Source organism: Acipenser ruthenus, chromosome 26 (genome assembly GCF_902713425.1).
Source record: "Acipenser ruthenus chromosome 26, fAciRut3.2 maternal haplotype, whole genome shotgun sequence".
NCBI lineage: Eukaryota > Metazoa > Chordata > Actinopteri > Acipenseriformes > Acipenseridae > Acipenser > Acipenser ruthenus.
Window position 1 is genome coordinate 15,766,866 of NC_081214.1, and position 25,013 is coordinate 15,791,878.

General features: G+C 39.2%; 2 protein-coding genes across 2 annotated transcripts in view; one reads left to right on the forward strand and one right to left on the reverse strand.

The window, feature by feature from the left end:
- Positions 1-1,364: 1,364 nt before the first annotated feature.
- Positions 1,365-7,896, forward strand: LOC117963558 (fibroblast growth factor 16). Its single transcript, XM_059001404.1, has 3 exons — positions 1,365-1,827; positions 3,486-3,589; positions 6,999-7,896. Exons 1-3 carry the CDS (start codon positions 1,557-1,559, stop codon positions 7,242-7,244), a joined length of 621 nt encoding a protein of 206 aa, XP_058857387.1. The 5' UTR covers positions 1,365-1,556; the 3' UTR covers positions 7,245-7,896.
- Positions 7,897-13,375: 5,479 nt separating this feature from the next.
- The window catches only part of LOC117963337 (transcriptional regulator ATRX-like), a 66,903-nt gene continuing 55,265 nt past the window's right edge, over positions 13,376-25,013 (reverse strand). The window contains exons 31-35 of the mRNA XM_059001388.1: positions 20,359-20,508; positions 17,247-17,372; positions 16,635-16,730; positions 15,302-15,430; positions 13,376-14,782 (exon numbers count right to left, since the gene is read on the reverse strand). Of these exons, the coding sequence (XP_058857371.1) occupies positions 14,522-14,782; positions 15,302-15,430; positions 16,635-16,730; positions 17,247-17,372; positions 20,359-20,508 (762 nt within the window). The 3' untranslated portion in view covers positions 13,376-14,521. The remainder of the gene's footprint in view (positions 14,783-15,301; positions 15,431-16,634; positions 16,731-17,246; positions 17,373-20,358; positions 20,509-25,013) is intronic.

A 25,013-nucleotide genomic window follows, 5' to 3' on the forward strand; every position in this document is an offset into this window, starting at 1 on the left:
AAGCAGAGTGCTAACCAATTGTGTATTTTGGGTTCCCTGTCCAGCTTATTGTGTGTGTGTGTGAATTATGGCTGATAGGAAGGATCAAGTGACTAATACAGATGTTTATTTTTTACAGGTTTGTAATATTTAATTTATTATTATACAACATGCTTCACAAGTCGAGTTTATTCACACCCTAGCGCCCCCTAGTGTCACCGCAAGAACTCCCCAGTGAATTCCTAACCCCTGCCTCCTGGTGTATTTGTCCATCATCAAACACAGATCCACCCAGTCAGATCACGAACTTTTGTTTCTATCACATTGGAAAAACAATCCCCAGCGTCTAACAAAACAGGAATAAGAATGATCAAACTAAATAACATCATAATTATCTCTTTGCCAAGCCCTGCTAAAACAATATTAAAAGATGAACTGACACTGCATGTTGTTTGCATTACTCTCCTCCTCACAGGTGGTTCTTGTAAAAGGGATCAACGGCGCCGCCTACTGGCCGCCCACTAAATAACCTCCCTAAACATCAAACATTTCTCCCAGGATCACAACAGTGACAAAAGACAACAGAGTCTTTAAAAACAACGACAAATACATTAATAATACCACTCTCAATTTATATTCAGTGTTTCTGTATTGGCCTTTTTGTAAATTTGCATCAGTATTTTTTTTTTTAACCCAACAGCTGGATTTCAATCTACAGTAACACCACCGAGGGAAAACACCTGTTTCCAACGAGAGGGTGGTTGGGGCAGTTTTTATTAAACTTCGAACTCAACAAGTATCCCGTGGCTCGTAATATGTTGTAACCCTAATAGTGTGAGAGTGACTGGTCGGTTCTGTTGGCATTCATCATGCAACCCAAGCGAGAGCATGCTGGCCTCCAGCCCGGATTAACATGGACGCTTGTGTGGCAATAATTTGTCAGGTAAACAAAACGAAACCAGAAGGCTGTGCATGCAGTACTACTAGACTTCAGTTCCTACGATAACAGAACTCAAGCAAATGCTTGGGAGTTTCAGTATATTTGCTTGCCTTTATATTCCGAACGCGGTTAATCTGTTTGTTTGTTGCAAAAATTATAATTTTTCTTAATATTGCAGTCCCGAGGCAAGCACATGGCAGAATGGTTTAATCAGCAGCGAACAAATCTCTGCCAAAATGCGACATGCTCCATTGCTTGAGGGCAATCTGTAGCTTTGTCCTGCTTTTTAATAATAATAACAATAATACAAGAGGGAGTATACTTACATTTTTCAGCAAGCAATGGATGTGAGAAAAGGATGGATGCCAGCCAGGCGTGGCTTATTTAAATCTCCAATATGTCAATGCAAGGGGAGTATGTATATAAACGGCAGTATCCATCCGAAGAAGGTTAGTGAAAAAGGGATTCTTACAAAGTATTCAATCAAAACGAAGTCTTTTGTTATTACGCTCCAGAAACGACTCGTGAAATTGTGTTTTCTTTCATTTATTTATTACTACTGTGTTTTGTTTGTTTGCACTCCAAAGCAAGCGTGATTCCTCTTCAAGCGAAGTTTTAATTTTACTTCACCTTTGCGATGGCGGAGGTAGGGGGCTTTCTCGGAGCGCACGATTTGGATTTACACGGATTTTCTGCCTTTGGGAATATTCCTCTGTCCGACTCTCCCGGTGTTTTGAATGAGAGGCTGGGACAGATTGAGGGGAAGTTGCAGAGGGGGTCTCCCACGGATTTCACCCACCTGAAAGGCATTTTGAGGCGAAGGCAGCTCTACTGTAGAACGGGTTTTCACCTTGAGGTTTTTCCCAATGCTACCGTGCACGGAACCCGACAGGACCACAGCAGATTTGGTAAGAACTTGAAGTTGACAGAGAGCACCAACGTTTAAATCGGGATGATAAACTTTAAATAGCTCCCGAGCTGGAGGATACTTCTCACAGCTGCACACGCACTCTAATGCAGGGGTCTCCAGCCCTGGTCCTGGGGAGCTACTGTGGCTGCCGGTTTTTGTTTAAACGAATCTCTCAGTAACTTAATTGAACCAGTTATTCGCTTAATTAGTCAAGATTAACAGGTGTTCCAGATCTTTAGCCACTGATGATGTAAAGACACCTATAAAACCTGCTGGATAGGGGCTCTCCAGGACCAGGGCTGGAGACCCTTGATCTAATGGGTTTCTAAAATCATGCATTACTGTGTTGGATACACAGGCTGCACATGCTCTCTCTTTCTGTGCATAAACCAAGTATATAAAACATTACATACTTTTAAAGTTATTGGTGTGCTTCTGCATACTTCAAATTAAAGAATTTGGATATGCATCTGTTTGTTTCAAACTTGCAAGATCCCTCCCAAAAAACCCCCAAAAAAACTCTTTCATTTGAGTTATATTTCAGTGCTATATAAAAATAGTTAAAGCATCTGGTTCATTTTGTTTCCATATTAACAGTAATGTATTTTCTGATTTCCTTCTATGAGCCTCTTTTTTCTTATTCATATGCCTAGGCTGTAACAGGTGTCTTTTCTCTGTTGCAAACACGCGACCAAAGAGCTGTCTCATTTTTTTTATGTTGTTCAGCAGGGCCGACACGACCACATACCCTGTTAACTATTATAAACCATCCCGCCAGCAGTTATAATTAGAATTATAAACAAATGTGTTCATGCCACAAAAATGTGTGCATTCTCATTTTCAAAGACTGCTCTGGTAAATTATTCTGCAGGTGCAAAAAAAGGGGAAAACCTTGACCGCTAAAAAGAAAGATCAGGAATAATATATATATATATATATATATATATATATATATATATATATATATATATATATATATATATCTATATATATCTTAATTCTCAACTCGCTGCTAATGGGTCGGGTAAGGTCAATGTGACATTCTGTATGTCGGTAGTTCATACGGGATGGTACCGCCGTTGTGCTGCATCAAGTAATGCACAGCTGACATATATGATCAATAGTAGCCACCAAATAGTTATTTTGTTATAGTGTAGTTCTCAAAGGAAATGACAATTTTGTTTCAACCTAAACATATCCAGATACTACATTGTATGAATTGTATTACAATCAATATAGTTTTAAATGGAGTAATAATCAATAAAAACACATCATTATACTGACCTGACAACTTGTGGCGCTTTTTACTGTGAAATCAGTTCATACTAGCACTTAAACGTGTATATTTACACTTTAAATTTAATTTGTGTTTTTTTTATATTCATTAACATTTCGTTTTGTACATAACTTACCTTTATTGTGCTATATTGCAAAAGTAATATCCTGTAACAACCAAGGGGCAATGAAAGACACAACAGGCATATTTAATTAATACAGTGTTTTAAATTGAGGAGTTCCTTCACGTTTCTGCAATTAGATTTTTTTTTTTTTTTTTTTTTTAAACTGGCCTATTGATGTTACACATTTGAACAGCAGTTCATGATTTGTGCAATACGGGCCACCCCAAGCTGATTGTAAATATATTGTATTTTCAAGGAATTCTGGAGTTTATTAGCCTGGCTGTCGGTCTGGTCAGTATCCGAGGGGTTGATGCAGGACTTTACCTGGGGATGAATGAGAGGGGAGAGCTCTATGGGTCGGTAAGTTTGAAACTTATTACCTGAACCGTATTCGAAACGCTTCACAGCACAGGTTGTGTACACAGGTGCAGACAGTTAGTTTTATGACACAATCTGTATTTCCCCTAAGGAATTTGCATAAATTGCTTAATTAACAAAAGAATAGTGGGTGCTAAACCTGGAGTTGTGACTAAACAAATCCTGAGTGTGGACTCTAATTGGTTTTTCTAGAGTGTGAAATTAGTGTTTGCATGTCAGGCACTTTGGCAGACAGTCATGGTCCTTGCAGCCACATTTTGGTATTGTAATTATTTGGCTAAAGGATATGAGGGAGCCGAGTGCAGCAAGATCATGTAAAACAAAAAAGGAGGTCAAACAGAATTTATTCATACGGTTTATTTGAAATGATCAGAACAGAAGCAGAGAGTAGTGCAAACCATTTAAAAAAAACTGCAAATACATTTTCTTGCCTCTTGTTAGCATGACATCATCACTGGTCCCTCTTTTTTATCTTAAGATCTTTTTTATACTTCACTTAAATATTTGGTTCTTCCTGGTACTTAATCACTTCCTGTGTGCTAGGTCACCTTTTAAACAAGGAAGCAGCAGCATCTTTTCAACTACCCAAGTTGTCTTTGACATCTGCATATTACAAATTGAATACAAATTACAAACAATGATTGTTTTGCCAGTGCTAATGAGAGGTTAGAAAATTTGGTTTTAAAACATTGGTCCACGCTCCTTTGATAAAGACAGCTCTATAATAATCTTCCCTGAAACTTCTAAATAACAGGATTATAAATGTTTAGGGTGTCAGTATTAAGACCCACAGCTGTTTCAGTTATTAAAATAGACCCTTAAAGTTTCCATTGAGTTTTTAACCTTCCCATGGTATCGCTGTGTGCTAATGGAGCACCTGCCATCACCACAATGTTAGCCTGTAAGATCTGCTGTATTGGCCATAGTGACTGAAACAGGCTTGCAACAGGGTGATGCAGCTTTGCTAATAACAGAATACACATGAGGGATGCAGAGCACATGAGTCAGACATGTGCTGCAATATGAGAAAGGGGTGTAAAGATCAATATTTGAAACTCTTGCCAGCTTTGGGTTTTGCACCTGGAATTGCCTGAACCTTGGAGACAGAAAACCCTGAGATCCCTTGTGGCAGGTTACACAGAGCCAGGAACATCCATTATCTTTATCACTGTTGCTTTATTATTTTGTACTTTCTAAAAATATAGCGGAACCATAATTAGGGCTCAATTTAGAATGCAGTAAAATAAAGTGTTTTAATTTTCCATATTAACTCTACCCCTGCTATTTGTATTGTTTTCCATTTTAACCCTACCTCTGCTGTTCTTATTGTTTTCCATATTAACCCTACCTCTGCTGTTCTTTTTGTTTTCTTTAAACAACAGTACATATTTGATGGTAATATGCCCAAGATTAGTTGACAGACCCCCAACAACTGATACAAAATGAAGAGACTGAGCTTTGTGCCCTATATTTGTAAATGCCAGTTTTGACTGCCACTAAAAACGTCTTCTGAAATGAAAAAAGGAGACATTATCTTCACACTGCCTAAAACAATAATCACCTTGTGTTGAAAACATGATTCCGTTTTTCTACGTAATATTAACACGCTGCAATACTACTGCAGACTCATGTTGTTAGATATCCCCTTGGCTCCGCACATGGTCTACAGACTACTATGAGCATCTTTAATATGGGTAGCGTAAAAATAAAAAAAATGTAATTCCCATAAACCAAGAAGACACCAAAGTTTTTGTGTGCCTTTTCCCTTGTGCTCCAGTGATTATGTTTCCTAACCAGATTATTCCTCTTTGGGCTTAGTGTTCCCTGTCGCATAAACCACAATGCAGGGATTTTTTCCCATGCTGCTTGTGTTACACAGTGCCTGAACTGCGATTCAACATCACACCTGCTGAACCAGCCAGGGATTGCACAAATTGCAGAGAGAGAGAGAGAGAGAGAGAGAGAAGGGTACAACAAAGCATTGAGAGTCCTCAGGGTTTCTTTTTATAAGTGGTGGTGATGGGAGGCTGTTGTGAAGTGTACCCAGTACAGACTAGCTGTGTCATGGCACAAATAGGAAAGAAAGATGGAAAGGTTAACATGGTGATTGATTTCATTTGAATTGAAAGCAGCCCATAATTACCTTGTGATGAATTTTGTTCCAGGTGCTGCATTGGCAGTGCTGGAGACGTTCAATGGGTGCAGGCAGTAGCAATGTGAACCACCTTTTCTCTTAGGGGTTTAGGAAGTGCCTCAAACCTGCCTGGACTGGAGGGACCACCCTTTGAGGGTGAGGGAGCAGTTCAGTCTCCATGCCGCAGCTCTGTCCTGTACCGGAGAGACCACCCTTCGAGGGTGAGGGAGCAGTTCAATCTCCATGCCTCAGGTCTGTCCTGTACTGGAGGGACCACCCTTTGAGGATGAGGGAGCAGTTCAGTCTCTATGCCTCAGGTCTGTCCTGTACCGGAGGGACCACCCTTCGAGGGTGAGGGTGCAGTTAAAGTCTCCATGCCTCAGGTCTGTCCTGTACTGGAGGGACCACCCTTTCTCTTTATGCATCATGTTTATCTTGTGTAAGGTCCACCTAAATTGTGTCCTGAGAAGTTAGAATTAAGTGATTATTTGTTTCCCCAAACCTAAGTATCAAAGAAAGCATATACTGAGCAAAAAGGAAGGTATTTTATTAAGATGTAAAGCTAGTCTCAGCACCAACACATTGTTAAAATTACAGTCATAATACAGTAGAAAATACAACACACTAGAAGGATATTTACCTCATAACATCTCCCTCTTTGTAGCATCAGCTAAACCTATATAGTAATGTGAACATGGTCTCAGTAGCGCTACAGTTTATGAATGTTCTGCATCTATGAGGCAGCAAAATGCACACTGGCTACAAAGAGACTGCAACACAGGTGTTTCCCAGTACAGTAATATTTCACATTCTGTGCACATACTCTGAACAAGTGAACTATATGTTAACATGTCTTGTTTGCCCGTAACTCAGAATCAATAGCAGTGCAGCGTATACTATTCCAGAATTGATCTGCTCATAAATAAAATGCACATGAAAAGGTCATTTGGTAATAGCAATAGTATTTCAGCTTGTGAGTGACACTGAGTGAACACCCTTGAGTCTTTTGATTCCCATTTTGATATTGCACTAAAACTAAAAGCTGTCTCTTACCAAATACTGTGCTGGTCTTTTCAACATGAGCTACAAAAAGATGTGACATGCGATCTGCCTGAGTGATTGCTTGACCACCTGGTCTTTATGTTGGAGCTGCAGGGGCTGCCTAACTGTTCCTCCCAGGCTAGCACACAAGCTCTTTCATTAACTGCACCACAACGCTTAAGCCACTAATAACTCTGACCCCGTTTTGTCTTGCAGAAGAAGCTAACGGCTGAATGCGTGTTCCGGGAGCAGTTTGAAGAGAACTGGTACAACACCTACGCTTCCACTCTGTTTAAGCATTCTGACACGGGGAAATATTACTATGTGGCCTTGAATAAAGACGGATCACCGAGAGAAGGATACCGGACTAAAAAACATCAAAAATTTACCCATTTTTTACCAAGGCCTGTGGACCCTGATAAAATCCCAGTGGCATATCGAGACCTGTTCCACTACAGGTGACATGTGACATGCCCAGCGATGCATATAGGGGGGTTTTCAGAATTCCAGAATTCCCAGTACTAGATGTTAGAAGACAAGCACTTAAATTCACCACTACCGTTTCATATTTAATAGTTGATGTAGATCTGTGTTGGAGCTCCTCTCAGATTCTTATAAAGGAAAAGTCTAAACTGTTACCCACACTGAGAACCTCCAGTAATGATATCACAATGTGGACAAAATGCTGCTGCAAATAAGCTTAAAGCTATAATATATTTAAAGAAAAAAAAATGTTTTAATAAATTGGATAATGAACTGAGGAAGACGCGTGATGTTCCAGCTCTAGGGAACATTATTAAAAAGATGGTGTACATATGGATGGAACTATTTATAAAATGTACATTATATTTATTTTATATGTATTATATATAAAAGTATATTTATTTATTGCAAAGAATTTATTTTGTAATAAACTATAGATTCTAATGAAATAAGATCTTAAAGAAAAACAAACAGATGAATAATAAGACAATAAAATGGTCCTGTAATATCAGGTGCTCGGGTGTTTTTAATTGGTGTTTTAATGTTTGTGTTGAACAACAGGGTTTGCATTCACACTCAAATGAGGTTTAAAGATTTGCCTCTCATAGCAAAATCTCACAAGTCAAATTAATAAGGCCGCATCAGTTCAAGCTGAACAAAAAAATGTGTGTGTGTGTGTATGTATATATATATATATATATATATATATATATATATATTATACACACATATATAAAACACATTAGCAAAGCAATCACCTGCCACACAACTGTCAATCGGGTGACAGGTCATTCAACATGAAAGTGAGTCTGAAAGATGTTTAAATTGTTCTGATTCATTGATTAATGATTACTGCCTCCAATTCCTGTACAGAAGTTGGAGGAGTCAGCTTTTTTTCAGAGTGTAATTCAGGGAGCATTTATATGGTATACAAAAGCATATCTCACATACCAAGTGATAACAGACCTACAATTGTGTTGGAAATTGTCAATAGCACATATATATGCACACACACACAAGTCATCCAATTTCTTCCTGATCTGAGGACCTGGGTAACCCATTTCAAGTCAGTTTCCAATTCCGTTGCTTGGTAACCATTTACAGAGAGGTCTGATTACCTCAAGCCATATACCATTCTGGATACACAGTAACTATGATGTTTACAATTTGCAGTTAACCTAATAATAAAAAAATAATAATAATTCAGTAAAATATGTCCTTGAAGTGTGCACTGCGTATGGGTGTGGTAATGGAGAGATACTGTAGATGCAGAAATGGGTTTGCTCAGTTCCCTAGTGGCAAATGCAAGATGTCCTATAACACTTTTGACCTGCTAAGTCATAACAGACGTGATTACTGGTCTGCTGTTTATCCTACGACTATCAAGGAGGCCTGTGCAGGGTTCCCAGTGTTCACAAACACAGAAAACACTCAACTGTTTTTTTTTTTTTTTTTTTTTATTTCTTAGCAGACGCCCTTATCCAGGGCGACTTACAATTGTTACAAGATATCACATTATACATTATTTCACATTATACAGATATCACATTATTTTACATACAATTACCCATTTATACAGTTGGGTTTTTACTGGAGCAATCTAGGTAAAGTACCTTGCTCAAGGGTACAACAGCAGTGTCCCCCACTGGGGATTGAACCCACAACCCTCCGGTCAAGAGTCCAGAGCCCTAACCACTACTCCACACTGCTTCAAGATGGTCCGTTTGAAAAGATAAAACTCCCAACGCAATGATCATTACAATACAGCTACCACCAAAAGATTTGCATCACCTAGAACTGTAGGTTTGAGACGTAATACAAATGGAAAAAAAACTACATGAACATCACAAAACCAAAGAAACTACAGAATGATATCGCAAAAAAACATGCCTGAAGATTATTAATAGGGCATTGGATCACCATGGGCAACCAGGAAGGCAAGATGTTTCAGTTGTTCTGAGGGGGTATGTGGCCATTTCTCAATGATAATCACTTGATCAGGGATGTTGCCAGAAAGTATCAGCAGCAAAGTCCAGAGTGGCCCTTTGTCTCACTGCTTTCAAGACTGCTCCTTTTGGAATGTATATCTGCACCTGGATACAGAATGTCCTGCCAGCCCTACTGTCCTGCCTCTGTCAGATCTGCAGTCTTGACCCTGCTCCGATATATGGAATGCAAGATGGAACTTAATAAATGACAAATGTTTCTACTAGAAGTCTTTTTCAATGTCTTCAAAAAGATTGAAAAAGACTTTGTCATTGAATTTATTAACATTCTTTTAGTGTTTGTAAATTGAGCATTATTAAGTGTTTAATAGTTATGGACGAGAACCCTTCTCCAGATGTAGCGATCCTGCCTGTATGTTTACATTCTTCAGAGACTGGGCCCACACTGTTTTAAAGCTGAAATGCAGAACTCTCTCGACTGGCTGAGCCGCTCTCCACCAGCATCGAGGTGCCAAACTGAGCTCCAACATCTAAATAGTTTATTAATAAGTATAGGCTCCTAGCTGTTGTACTGTATTACCCTTTAAATAAAAACAACAAAACAGAGTGCAGATAGCCTTGGCTCTGGCAGGAACTCGCTCTGTGCACTCTGTGAACCTGGCTGGGATTGTAATACTGCGGGACTCGCGGGGTTTGATCTACAGCCTGGCTGGGATTGTGATGCTGCGGGACTCGTGGGGTTTGATCTACAGCCTGGCTGGGATTGTGATGCTGCGGGACTCGTGGGGTTTGATCTACAGGCAGGCTGGGATTGTGATGCTGCGGGACTCGCAGGGTTTGATCTACAGCCTGGCTGGGATTGTGATGCTGCGGGACTCGTGGGGTTTGATCTACAGCCTGGCTGGGATTGAGATGCTGCGGGACTCGTGGGGTTTGATCTACAGCTTGGCTGGGATTGAGATGCTGTGGGACTCGTGGGGTTTGATCTACAGCCTGGCTGGGATTGTGATGCTGCGGGACTCGCGGGGTTTGATCTACAGCCTGGCTGGGATTGTGATGCTGCGGGACTCGCGGGGTTTGATCTACAGCCTGGCTGGGATTGAGATGCTGCGGGTTTCATGGGGTTTGATCTACAGCCTGGCTGGGATTGAGATGCTGCGGGACTCGCGGGGTTTGATCTACAGCCTGGCTGGGATTGTGATGCTGCGGGACTCGTGGGGTTTGATCTACAGGCAGGCTGGGATTGTGATGCTGCGGGACTCGCAGGGTTTGATCTACAGCCTGGCTGGGATTGTGATGCTGCGGGACTCGTGGGGTTTGATCTACAGCCTGGCTGGGATTGAGATGCTGCGGGACTCGTGGGGTTTGATCTACAGTCTGGCTGGGATTGAGATGCTGTGGGACTCGAGGGGTTTGATCTACAGTCTGGCTGGGATTGAGATGCTGCGGGACTCGTGGGGTTAGATCTACACAGCCTGGCTGGGATTGTGATGCTGCGGGACTCGTGGGGTTTGATCTACAGCTTGGCTGGGATTGAGATGCTGTGGGACTCGAGGGGTTTGATCTACAGTCTGGCTGGGATTGAGATGCTGCGGGACTCGTGGGGTTTGATCTACAGGCAGGCTGGGATTGTGATGCTGCGGGACTCGTGGGGTTTGATCTACAGCCTGGCTGGGATTGTGATGCTGCGGGACTCGTGGGGTTTGATCTACAGCCTGGCTGGGATTGTGATGCTGCGGGACTCGTGGGGTTTGATCTACAGCCTGGCTGGGATTGTGATGCTGCGGGACTCGTGGGGTTTGATCTACAGCCTGGCTGGGATTGTGATGCTGCGGGACTCGTGGGGTTTGATCTACAGCTTGGCTGGGATTGAGATGCTGTGGGACTCGAGGGGTTTGATCTACAGTCTGGCTGGGATTGAGATGCTGCGGGACTCGTGGGGTTTGATCTACAGCCTGGCTGGGATTGTGATGCTGCGGGACTCGTGGGGTTTGATCTACAGCCTGGCTGGGATTGTGGTGCAATTCAATGTTAGCATAACATTATTCAGCATCTTTCATTCGACTATGAAGCAAAATGAGTTCATTCTATAGGGTGATGCAAAACCTTTGGCCGTAGCTGTACAGTATAGCTCTGAAGTTGAAAACCCAGATTTATGCTAGAAAGCTTGCTTAAAAGTGAGCAGAAAAATACTGAAAAATGTAGTTGCCAATAATGGATCAGATTTACACAGCTGCTGCACCAAAGAAAAGTTATAAACAAAATAAAGAAAATAACACAAGATACGACAAAATGCAATAAGCCAAATATGCTGAAGTTGGTAGAGCGATGATAAACTCTTCATTGTTAAGGGATGGGATCAAACTCGCAACATCTGCCGAAGTTAGTTTTGCTTCTTTGCTGGCAGATTTCTGGAGCTGTGAACGATAGTTCCCTGGGGAGTGAAATGGAAAGAAAAAAAAAGAACGAAAAACTGGCAGAAGAAATAAAAACAGCTCAGAAAAGAAAAATGTGAAAATGCAAATGACCAACGCAAAAGAAAAAATAAAAAAGCATTTTACTTTTAAAATGTTTTAAAATACAAGGAATGAAGTCCACACAAAAATACATAATGGGGATGGAATTTTATTGAGGCAATCTGGTGGCAATACAATGGTTTATTCATGTCACAAGGGCCCAGAAATACAATTCAAGCTTTAAATGTACAGTAGGGTGGAACTGCTTTTGCTTTTGTAACCATTTGAAAGATTTTTTTTTGTCATTGTTTCAGTATTTTCTTGTTGAATATCATTGTAATCCTCTTCAGGGGTCAGCATTTAAATTATGGAGGTTATTTTGATTTGTATATGTTGCTAGTGAAGAGATTTGTGTTTATTTACTACAGGAGGTATGTGCAGTCCATTATTATTTTGCTGTTGTCACAACAAAGATGTTGAATGTGCGTTATTTTTCTGCAGTGTAGGCCATTATATGATGCGTAGAACTCTTCTAATGCAACGTTCATGGCAATGCTGAATAAATGCATACAAGCATGAAAAACTCAGGTATGGAAGCTTGAACACCAGAACCTAGACTTCTAATATTACAAAAACTAAAGCAGGGCAAACTTCACAATACACCTTAACAGACAAGTCCCCACAGCAGATCAGGAGAATTGAAGGTCAGTGGGCATCCTCTGATCCAATTGCCTCTTTACACCACGGAGCTCGTCAGCAGATATTGTCAAGATACCGGCCCCCACAGGGGTGCCGAGTCCAAAATCAACACTTTATGATGGGTATTAGGCCCAGCCAGGACGTGAACCTGTGCTCCCTTGACTATATGACTCACCTTGCACATCAGTCATGCTTTTACCACCATGCTTGCTTTATAACTATAAGTAAAAAATATAGAATGTGTTCCCAAACCTGTATCGTAAGGTAAAAGAAAGGAAAACTACACTGCTTACCTACAGTATGCCACAGTATGTGTGATCTGCAATATCACATTTGGACAAGGGAAAGGAAGTTTAAAAGCTGCATCTGTAACCTATGCCTGTATGCCAGCCAGATTATTATTTTTTTTTTAACTATACATTAGCAATAGGCAACACCATATAAATAAACATATTTGATTACTGTTGGACTGACTGGGATCATAAAATAAAGCTGATCGCAAAATGTAATACAATAAAAATACAATGATAACAGCATGGGTCTGAAGGAAAAAAATGAAGTATGTAAAAATGTTACGTTTGTTGGAAGCAGAGTGCACCTGTTGATTGAAATGGGATGTCAGTCGGGCTTGGATATGATCGTACCTGCAGTGTAATTTTCTTTAAATAAAGTGATCAGATAAAAATACTTTCAAAGGGACTTTTCATTTTGCACAGTGCAATGTGTAGACCTACTGTAAACTAAATGTTGAAACAATTTATTTTCTCTACTTTGAGCTTTCAGATTTTTATTTTATGTTTGTCTTAATGATTTGTGCAGAATCTCACATTATTACATCAAATGTGCCTGTTTTTAACAGGGCTTTAACATCAAGATTTGAGATATTTTATTTCATAGTATTACGTACTTTCTGGAGGGTTACTTTTATTCTATCGCCTGAAAATGACGACCAGTGAAAATATAAACTTGAAACCAATTTAAACCAAAAGAAGTGAAGAAATAATCCCAGTATAAATACAAGAGAAACACCCTTTTGGTCACTTTTATTAAATGTGATATTAAATACGTAACTAGTAAATAGCAGGTTACCGGTAATAGCAAAACAAATAGGTGAATCTCTAGCATGAAACAACATTCTTGCAAAAAGAATACAATTCAGAACAGCTGTGCCTGTACATTTCTCAAAATACACTTTGGGCAATCAAAAGGAGTTTATCTCCAGAATGAACGCTATTGACCTTATTTATATATTTTTTCTTTTCAAGAAATTAAGTCATCACAGCTGTGCAACTTCAGCATTGGAAGTGAACTGATGTACTGAAACATTACTACACAACTGGGACAAAAAATAACATATACAGGAACACAATATTAAGCAAATAACACTTTACAACCAGAAGTCAGGTTACAAAAAGTCAGAGAATTTAGCAAGCAATTTTGTAACAATACAGGCAATCTTTTTTTGTTTCTTCTTTTTTTTTTTTTTTTTTTTTTACAACTACTACTAAGATAATCACTTCAAAGCATTATACAAAAAATACTTCCTATACTGAACACGACTTTCATTTCTGTAATATTTTTGTATCTCTTCATGTTACAACATATAAGGCCATAACATAACATTTGTCTCAAGTGGTCCGTTTTTTTTTGTTTTTTTCTCCAGCATTAGACCTTTTAACTGTGTCCTCGTGCAATATCATTTTTATTTCCTGCCATCCATAAAAAAAAAAAAAAGGTTAGCGGGCAGGTGCTACAGTAAGCATCAGGATGTTTTCATCAATACCTATGTCAATTAGCAAGGCGGTGGTCCCAGTTTAATGTCCTCTATTGTTATAAAATGAATTTGGATGGGTTTTGGAAATTAGAAAACTGAAAAAAACTAAATGGACCACGAGACAGAAATGCAAAAAAAAAAATTAAGCAAAAGCACTGTTTAGAGTATTAAAAACAGTTAAAACAGGGCTTACAGTAATTAAACTTGAATAAAATTAAGGCTATGTACACAGTTTTTCAATTAAAATAGCAGATCCCTTGTGTGTATTACATTGCCCTTATCTACAAAATAAGCATTTTGTTTTTACTTGAAGGGCGGGCGGGCTTGCATGTTCCTGTTTCAGTGTACAGCAGGGCCTGCTGGCTGGCTGGCCATGCAGCGCTAGTTTCCTTGGGAAGGCCCTGGGTTTTTGCTCTTCATCTGGTTTGCAGGAGATGGTACTCGCTGCAGAGGCGGGGGCTGCATTCCACCGGTCATCTGCTGATACAGTCCCATCAGGTCCAGCTGGCTGAACCCTCCCTGCCCGCCGCCCATGGCTCCTTTGGGCATTGCCATGCGGTTCAACAGCGTAGCTCTCTGCATTGCCATTTGCTGCTCGTGTATTTTTCTGTCTGTTAACACCTTCTGGATATACATGATTAGCTGTGAAGTAAGAAGTTGTTTTAATTTGCTGAAAGAGAGTCCAACGCATTTGCTTTAACCTGGAATTGTCTCTTTTCTTGCATTCAGCTCTTGTTTTGAACTTTCTAATGAATTAATTTTATAAATACAATATGAAAGCATGATTGCTTGTGTTTGGCAAGGGCTTGGCATTTTTCAAAATTTTGTGGCAATACCCCCTAAAAAAACATTGCATAATACAGTGTGCCAATTCATTTGTTGCAGGAAACATGTATTCTTTGACAGAAAGACGGCAACTTGCCATCAAATATTATCTACAATGCTGTTGGCAATAACAGGAATATAAAAAAACAACTGGTTGTGAAAATGATATACACATTGTAAAAATTAGTGAGTAGATCTTAGTCTTCTATTAAGGCTTAAGGAATAATATAAATCTTTAAATTGTCTTTTGAAATGCAATGCCAATTCTGGAACACGCAAAGGGTTTTGGTTAGTAGATAAAAAAAACCAAAAAAAACCCATGCAGTTAATATTTACCGTTTGCTGCTTTGTGAGTACATCTCTGTACACTGCCTCCCTGCGTTTGAGTTCTAGCTCCACGCTAGCCTGCCTTCCCAGTGCCATGGACTGAACCTGAGCCTCATTCAGGTTGGGATTTTCTTTCCACTACAAGAGAAAGAAACCATAAACAGTGCATCAGAGGTTTAGCCAACATTATACAGAGATGACAACTTCTTAAAGGAGAAAATAGTAGCATGAGCTGAGTGTAGCGAGGCAGATTTTTTTTTTTAGGCCAGTGGCTGCTAATGCCTACAAATTAAAAGGTTCTTAGGCTTTGGCAAGCCAATGACCTCATTTTTGCTGTTCAACCTAGAATTTTGGTAATTGTAAACACATAGCATTTAGAAAAAAAAAAACAAAAAAAAACAAAAAAAAAACAACACTTTAAAAATATTTTTTTTCCTTTTTTTAAATTTTGAATTCTATTTATTCTGGATTTAAATATTAGTAATGAAAAGCGTTTTAGGATCTCGTAAGTGCTGTCAAACCTGGACTGAAATATTTTTTTTTAATTTAAATTTGTACTACTCTGCAACTATCAAAAAACACAAAATGCTGTGAAGCATTCAAAAATTAATTACATTATTTAAAGTGAGTTAAACCTCAGACATACAATAATGGGGGGAGATTGTGCGTATTGCTGGTGTTTCTTCGTACCTATGTGAGTGATACATTCGTGACGCTCATCATGTTTCACAGAGAAGTCTGTCCCACAGTATTCGCAGTAGACGTGAGATTCAAACACTCTAGCCTTACTGATAAGCAACCAAGTAAACATGCGATTGATAACGATAGCAAAGCGATATTTGCGCAGCAGTTTCTGAAGGACCCCTAAACTGGTTACTAAGCAACCCTGCTCAGAGCTTTTAGTAAGTTAGTTAAAATGCCATAATAAAAACTGTCAGTGAAATACAGTATTTAGAACAATTAACTAATAAAAAAAATTTAAACAGGAAAGCACACACATGGTATCGAAATAATATTTCATAAATGTTTGGGGAGTATCCATCATTTATTTATTTATAAAAATCGTAGTATTATACTCCTTTGACACAGTGCCGGAGCAGAACCTCAAACAGTAACTGCTACGGCTAAATCGTAGCCGTTGGCATCTCTGCATTATAACAAAAACGCAGAACGTGAAGATGGAAATGCCCTGCACATGTCCACCTGAATCTGCAGAGACTTTATTGGGAGATAAACAAAGATTAATGTAAAAGTCTCATATGCAAGATGATTCGTACGAGGCATGTAACACTTAGCTTTCTGTATAATAAACCTCCAGAATAAATCTACTGCAGCCACTCACCACATTTCCAATGATATCTTCGAGGGGTTCTCGAGTTACTGATGTTATCTGAGTGCTGGCCTCCACAACTTTCTCTCTCCCTTGGTTAATAAGATCCTGAAAGAAAACACCTGGGAAGTCAGATTCGCAGACGCAGAGATAGACATACACTTATAACAGAACAATCCAAGACCATCATACAAGGGATTAAACCGTTCATGCACAACATGACCATTTACATGACTCTGCTTGGGCACATGGGTTGCAGTTAGTGTTAAACACAACCTGATCCGGATATGTAGGTGATCAGTAAGCCTGAGAGCGGGTTTCAAAACAGGAAGGTAAAACGTCATTAGAATTTGTTAACGGATAAAAACAAAATTACATTACACTTTTGAGCAAGACGGTATGCAAACCTGACAGTCAAGCCACAGCTCTCTCAGTTTAGTAAGCCAGTAAGCAAGTCTGAATGAACTGGCTCACGATTCAGCACTTCTCTTGGTTCAAGTTATGTTTGACTAGCTATACATATTTGACTATTAAAAGTATACGATATCAATCAATTACTCACATAGTTACATGTCACAATTAGCTCCCAAAGAAAGTTCCATCCATTTGGCTCTCATTACTTACCTCCAACTGCTGGTTCGACATTGTGCCGAGTGCGGCTACATTGAAGGGGAAATATGTATTGGGAGCTGCCATGTTAAAAGCAGAATAATTGAGGTCATGTTGCACGTTCCCACGGATGGACAGACCCTGCGAAAGAAAAAATAACACAGTATAAAAAGAAAGAATCTCATTATAAAATGGCTAGAACAGAGGGAGCAATCTGATTGGCTAACAAGTGTTCCAACCTGTGCAAATATGTCACCATACCAGTACAGCTCGGAACTTGATAACCAATTCACTTTGGTAGGGGTGCTATTTTAAAAGCGCAAAAACAAACTGTATTTTAATAGTGAATACTTTTATGGTGGATATTAAATCCATCCCCTTTTTAATCTTTAAAGTAGTTAATCTTATTTCTTGAATCAGTCCAGTTCACTGTAATTGCATCTATAAAAGACAACTGTCATTTACATTGCCTTTTTATTTCTTTGCATTTTATTTATTTTATTTTTTTAACCGTCTATGAAAAGTCCAGCTGAAGAGTGGCAGTCTTAGAAGTTGGTTGACCATTACTCGGTGGCTCCCCGTGTCAAGTTTCATTGTTTAGCAGTGAATGTTTTTTCCAGAACTCCAGCCCAAATGACTGTATAAAATCACCATGTATTTGCATTTCCAAGAACACAAAACCACCCCCTCACAACAACACAAATTCAATCAGTCAGCATAAAGATATGGCGCCAAATCATTTGCTATCTGAATAGTTTCCAACAAGTATTGGGACAGATGAATAAATGCAGAACTGGGGCCGATTAGCACTAATCGTGGACAGCTCAAGTAAGGTAAGGTAGTCCATAGTCACTGCGACATTACACACAAGTCAAACATCACCTGTATGTTTATTTTTTTCCGTACAATTTCTAATTCTTAATTATTTCCTCCAATATTTCCCTGACAGGATAATATATTCATATGCTTCATGTTCAGCCAACAGTCGCAGATTTAAAACACGTCTCGCATCCAGTGCGTCAGGGTGAGTAAGAGAGATAGAATTCTGCCAGCCCGCGACGAACTGGGGCTAAAAGAGTTCCACTTGAAATCGATTTGATCTTGATTGCTAATGGAAATAAACAACGCCGGATTTCAAATCACTAAGCTGGTGCCAATAGCAGATGGAAACATGCTGTGGTCTCCCAAATACTATTCATTAATTAGCAATGCTGATTAATCAGGGGGATATTTGTCTGTCATGGCCTTCAGAAATGATTACTGTGAAGAACAGTACTTACTGAAGGGTAGGGTTCTTTCTATTAGTTGGTTTATTTTTTCTGTACTGTAGTAAATAACTGTCCATTGCAAGTTAGTGTTTAAAATGCAGTACAAGACAACCTGAGAGGTTCTACAAGGCTAAAAGCTGAAATAAATGAGCATGTCAGCGATATCAGAGCCATTTTAAAAACACACTGAACAGGGTCTCGTGAATGTTAAGAAAAGAGGACCCATGCTGAAAAGAGTAATTCCTTTTTAAATAAACTCAATTAACTGGCTGATGAAAACTTTGACAGGGTTGCCCAATTCATCAAGGTGATGATACAACTCAACCAGAATGGATACACACTACCTTTTCTAAATCTCAGAAAATCGAGTCTCTCTCAAAACATTTACATAGTATACGGTGACAGAAATATCACACTTTTATAAGTAATATTTAATATTCCTGTGGGAAGTGATTTCATGAGCTGGAAAGCTAAGTATTTACTTTACTTCCCACAAAGTGGCGTTTCTTAAGTAGTCTTTGACAAACAGTTGGCTCAGGTTCTCGCTAAATGTTTAGAGCTGAACATATGTAAAACTAACCCTATAACAAGGGGCTTGTGACCGCACTGTGGCTTGATGGGGAAGGAGCAGTCAATTATTTCCAAGTGCCTAAGTTGTACTCAGGACTGCAATTCAAGTTTTTTTTAAACAAGCTGATGTTGGCTAGCCATAGTAAAAAGGTCAAGAAAAGGTATTGTAATTTTATTTTATTTTTTTAAACTTTGATGGTGTTATAAAAAGATGCTATATTGTCTTCTCACATAAGGATTTAATTAAAAAATAAAATAAAAAGTTCTATTTAAAACATGCTGGGTGTCAGTCATCAGTTTACAAACCTTGCTAAATAAACTTTACATTAAAACAACTGAAGGGGCTTAATGTTTTACTAGATAATGTGTATAAAGTTAAATCTTAAGAAAACCCAAACTGTTCATTAAAACCTAATGTACTGTGAAGTAGTTTACATTTCAGCACACATCATACAACACCTGTTTCCCACGCGGTATGGATTGTTTTGAGGTTGCAGTGTTATGTGGAATGTAATAAATGACAACCAAAACGGCATGTTTTTTCCCCTTCACTTTACTACGCCATTTCCATGTTTGTTTTATTTGAAGTATTTAAAGTTAAGTTTCAGTTTTCGTTTGCTTGTTCAGCTACAAAAAGGCAAACATAAACTTCATGTTATTACTTTACGAAAACGCGTCTATGGCCAATGTTTACTGTGAAGAAACGGCAATGGCAAGGAATGAAAAAAATAAATGCGTTGTCAACTTTATGTACTATTTATTTTGGGAATGAACAAAACAACGTTTAACTTGAGCAGCTATTTGGCATCCTTTGTTTTGTAGTTAGTTCACTGGGGTAAAATAAGTCCTACACAATTTATTCTTTATCCTGGGATATTGTTTTATTTTAATGTGTTGCATACTATAAGGTCTTGCTGTAAATAAAAAGCACACATACAGGGGTCACGGCCATGCCCTCTGACCCTGCTGCTATGCTGTCTCTGCCTGCGTTCAGAGCAATATAACGGCTTTTATTATTTTTTGAAAAATGAACGAATATCCGAACATGAAAATCCTGTGTTCGTCCCAGCACTAGAAAATAAACAAGAAGTTACTTTAGAACAAATTCCTTTACAGAGTCCCTCCCCATTTGCGAAACATTATTCTCATGCACCACTATGGGTAGCAGAAATGTTAACGACTGTGTCAAGATCAAAATCCGCTATATAAAATAACACAAACGAATGCACCGTCACTTGAAAGTGTTGACTGTAAAGTAGCCAGTGATGTGCAGCAGGCCGAGCGCTCACCTTCTTCTCTGCCTCGTACTCTGCCCAAGCTGCTTTGCGGTCCTCCTCACTGAGAGCTTCCTCCTCTTTGTGGTCCAGCAGGGAGTCGTGCTCATGGTAACCCACGATGTGCTCTTTCTGGTTGTGCAGCAATTCTGCCAAAAACAGGTCCTGTGCAGCAAGACAAATAAGCAGAATTTTTAAACAGCCCTGCATCCCTGCACCCCCATGTGCGGTCACTTTTAATAGCACTTTCTTTAGGAGAGGCAGAGTCCCTGAAAAAATGAATGCCGTTTTTAAGATTTGTCAGATCCTTTCTCAAAACAAATGGTGCCGCTAATAGGGAGGTAATCCGACACCACTTCAAACTTCACCTTCTAAATTGCTCGGAGCCCATTTTTATGTTTTTGGTGTGATATCAACTTCCTTCTTCACAAACAAAATAGATATACGCATGGTGTTTTACATGGTCCTGGGAAAATTGTAAATCGGTAGAGTAGGCAACTAGCCTCCTTCCCAACTGCACTTTTCAGATGCTCTATACATTGCACCACATATTTCAGTGATTTCAGATGTCTGTCTGTTATAGTATTTCTGGAGTGATCTAAAGAAAAACAGCAGATGGAAATATGGAAATATTGCCATCAGGGTTTTGGATATATTTTTCCTATAACTGGTTGCATGCTGCCATTTATTCACCCCACTTTCCATAGCCTTAATTACTCCTTATCCAATAGCTCCTGTGTTAACATCTTCATTATTCTTCAAGTGTAACCTTTATTTGCTTGTATGGACAAATAAATAATTTCTCCTTACACCAATCATCATAAATAACCCTTATGTTTTGGTGAAACATGACACTACTCAAACATGTAAATACTGTACTCCAGCTGTGTTCATCTAAAAATGTCCAGTTACCAAATTAAAGTGAGATTATGTCAATGCAATTGGTAATTAATGCACACAGTGAAGCTTGAAACTGTAAATATAAATCAGCGTGCTGGGGGGGGGGGGGGGGGGGGGTCATAAACCTACATGTGACTTCAGTTTCTATGACAACACTATTATTGAAAACAACACTGGAATATAATACTGGCTTCCTCGGCCAACACTGTCACCAAAATGTGGTTTAAATTACACCCAACTGTGTGTGTTTGCTTTTCTTTGTCTAAACTTTACTTTGCATTAAATAGACCTACAATGTGGAAATGGTATCAACAAAGTACAACTTCCAACTTTTGACATTTTATATATTGTGAGCTAGAAGACAAACACAACCCAACAAGATTAAGAATTGATCCAATGTTGCATTACTTTAATTTGTATACAGAACTTTGAAAGACTCACACATATGGTAAAAAAACAAACAAAAAAAAAACTAAAACCTGTAATGGGCAAACCTCTAAAGACAACGTTGTTTCCAATGACTTCCCCTTTTATTTAAAATTTGACTTCATTGTAATTTTACCTATTACAGGCATGCCACTTGGAATATGTTGAGTCTTAAAATAATCTTAAATGCCTTCAGCTATCAAAACAAGATGGCCACATCACCTGCTGCAGTGCAGAGCAGTCACACTATAGAAGAAGCATAAGGGCTCAATTGTTTGCTGCAGTATTAGGGACAGGGGGGTTCAAACTTCTGGGCTACAGACAGATTACAGAAAATCAAAAGGGAGAGGGCAAAAAGTAATTTTGCTGCTATTTGCCTTTGTGTCCATTGAACAGCGTTGTGCAAATTTAAAATCGAAACCCAAAGCTATGCAACATTTTAGGAAAAGCATGCATAAACGCGGTTCTATGACAGATCACCCACAATCACGTCAATCCAACGTGTGTTTTTATACCCAGAAATTCAACCATTAAAAAATAATAATTCTCTGTATCGCATGATACACAACAAAACAAAAAGCAGCTACTTCCAATTTGAAATGAACTGCTAGGCTGTGTGAAACTCCCTGAATAAACACACCCATTCAACAAAATAACATTTACAGTTAGGCAGCATAACACTGTTTATGACAGAGCCATTGTAGCTTCATCTCCACTGTCTGAATATGTTTTTACTGTACTGGCTTTGCTTTCAGCTCCCTCGTTGAGATCGCCCCACAATGAAGTGCTCAACAATCTCACTGTTGCCAAGGAATCATAGCTACTCTGTACTTATCAGCAGCTTCCGTAAAGAAAGACAGACCGTGAGGCTAATCTAATAAAACAAGCACTTTCTATTACAATATTAAATTCATGAAAAAACAAATGAAGCATGAGGCAAGGAAAAATAACTGAACATTTACAAAAAGATCTACACAGGAGGTAAATGTTTAGTTAATTTGCCACTAGAGCTAAAACATGTAGTGGACAAGAAGTGAATGCATCATAGTCAGCACCAAGGTGGTCTCCAGTCTGTCATCGAACCCATTGGAATTTCAGAGTTTGAGGGAGGTAAAATCTGAGGTAGACTCTCAGTAACAGGATAATTTGCTCTTTTGTAGAAGCCCACCAATATCCCCTTACCCACAGACTACAGAGCAAACAATCAAAAGGTACAAAATACCATTGGTCTTTTCATGCAAGAGCGCTCCCCCCCCACAATTCAGGACCAATAGCCTTCACATAAAATAAGATTTACAAGATTTATGTAATCTGCATGTTGATAAAATAATCAGGTAATATACAACCTGTGTCAGGATGCATACTTGCTTCAGGTTCTTTAACAAAAAAAATAAATAAAAAGAACAGCAACTCTAAATTTAATTGTTGAACAATTGTTTATTTGTAGAGCTATGGGGAATGCAGGAATCTGAATCTCTTTTCTACATCTCTCTTCTGTTGTGTTGAGCCCTGATTTGGTTTTAAAACTGTTGTACAAACAATTCAGACAATAATGAAACTCTCAATTACTTGGTTGTTTTAGTTTTACCTGGATTATTATGCTTCAGAGGAGCTTTTTTTTTATAGTAAGCAACTTGGATAACTGTTGGAAATCTTTAACATTAAGTACTGTCCATACCTAGCTTGAAAACCGTAGCAGATTTTAAAATCGAAGCACTCTCAATCATAAACCAAGCAAAATCTCTCTCTCCAGTAACACTACGTTATCCAAGTGCTGAGGTCAAATGAAAGAACTGTGAGTATAGTTATACACAATGCTAACACCTCTTAAACTTGTGACTGCTGCAGGCACACTGTAGGTGGTCTCATCAAACTCCATATTGTGGAGAACTGACTCAAACATTTAACTTGAGATGTACTGTCCATGTAACCCAAATCCTATTCTCATGGCATAAGAAATGTAACCCTTATTAACTCACCAAGAAATGCTACATTCAATTCCTTTGCTGTTAAACTAATGAGGGCTGATTTTTTAAACGAGGGAAAACTTCAGTACCAGTAAATTATTGTTGCCCTGTCTGCACTGATTAAATACATTAGCTCAAAAATCCCAAAGGATTAGAGACATACTCCTTCAAGAAATTAAACAATTATTTGGGGTACATGACACTGACAAAAATGTAATACTACTGGGCATCTTATTGTATGGGGTGTATGGATTAAGTTTGTTTTGCAGTAAATGTCAGCACAATAGATTGAGCCATTTAAAACTCTCCCTGGACTTCTCACATGAAAACAAAGTAAAGACTAATCAAGAAATGAAGGACCTCCAGCTAGCTTCATGAAACCAAGATGTGACAAGCTTGCATTACAGGGGAAGAGCTCCCGACTGGCAGAATGTTCCTTCAGTTTGCATACATCACATCATGCTTTCTTGTTAAAACATCCAAGCAGCAAACACACAAGAGTATTACTTACATTAGTCCTTGAAAGACATCTACACTGGTCATGCCAACACATAGAGGTCAATACATCGTGTGTGGGCTGTCATTGTTATAAGATATGCTATCTTGTGCAGTTTGGGTTCTGGTTGCTCAAACAGAGTGAAATTATTTCTGATTTAATAAGAGACACCCACACAATGTATTAACTTCTTACAAAATCACAAAAATGAAGACTGTACTCAGGAATCACCATTAAACATAAAAGAAGTGCCAACCTTCCCAACTCATAGAAGGCGACCTTAAAGACGGCACCCAACTGTTACTAGTACCAGGTGAGCGGCTAAATTGATTAGCAGTTGATTTTGCTATTTGATTGGTTTCCACACAGTTTAGTTGGTTCTTTTGCCAAGCAGGTGTAACATTTAATCAAGCAGCTTATTTTAGCGCCAGCAAGAAGCGCCAGCAAACAGAAGAGCCTCAACAAAAGAGCCGGGAGTCTAGCTGTGGGAGTCCAGCGAGGGGAGGCCTGCGCCGAGACGCTGTTCGAATAGATCCGAACCTAACAGCGCTCTGGAAGAAGCCATCTACTAGGCAGTCCAACTAACCTCTCCCTGTCAACTCCTGCTCATTGTTCTGTACCGCCCCCCTGGGCCTCTCATTCACTTTCTGGATGAACTCGACTATCTACTCTCCTCCCTCCCCTCTCTGTCTACCCCGACTGTCCTGTTGGGTGACTTCAACATCCATCTCTCCAACCCCAGCCACTCTGCTGGATTCCTCCCTCTCCTTCACTCCTTCGACTTCTGTCTCTCTCCGTCCCCTCCTACCCACAAAGCTGGCCGTCAACTGGACCTCACCTTCTCCAGGGCCTGCTGCCCCTCCACCCTCTCTGTCACCCCC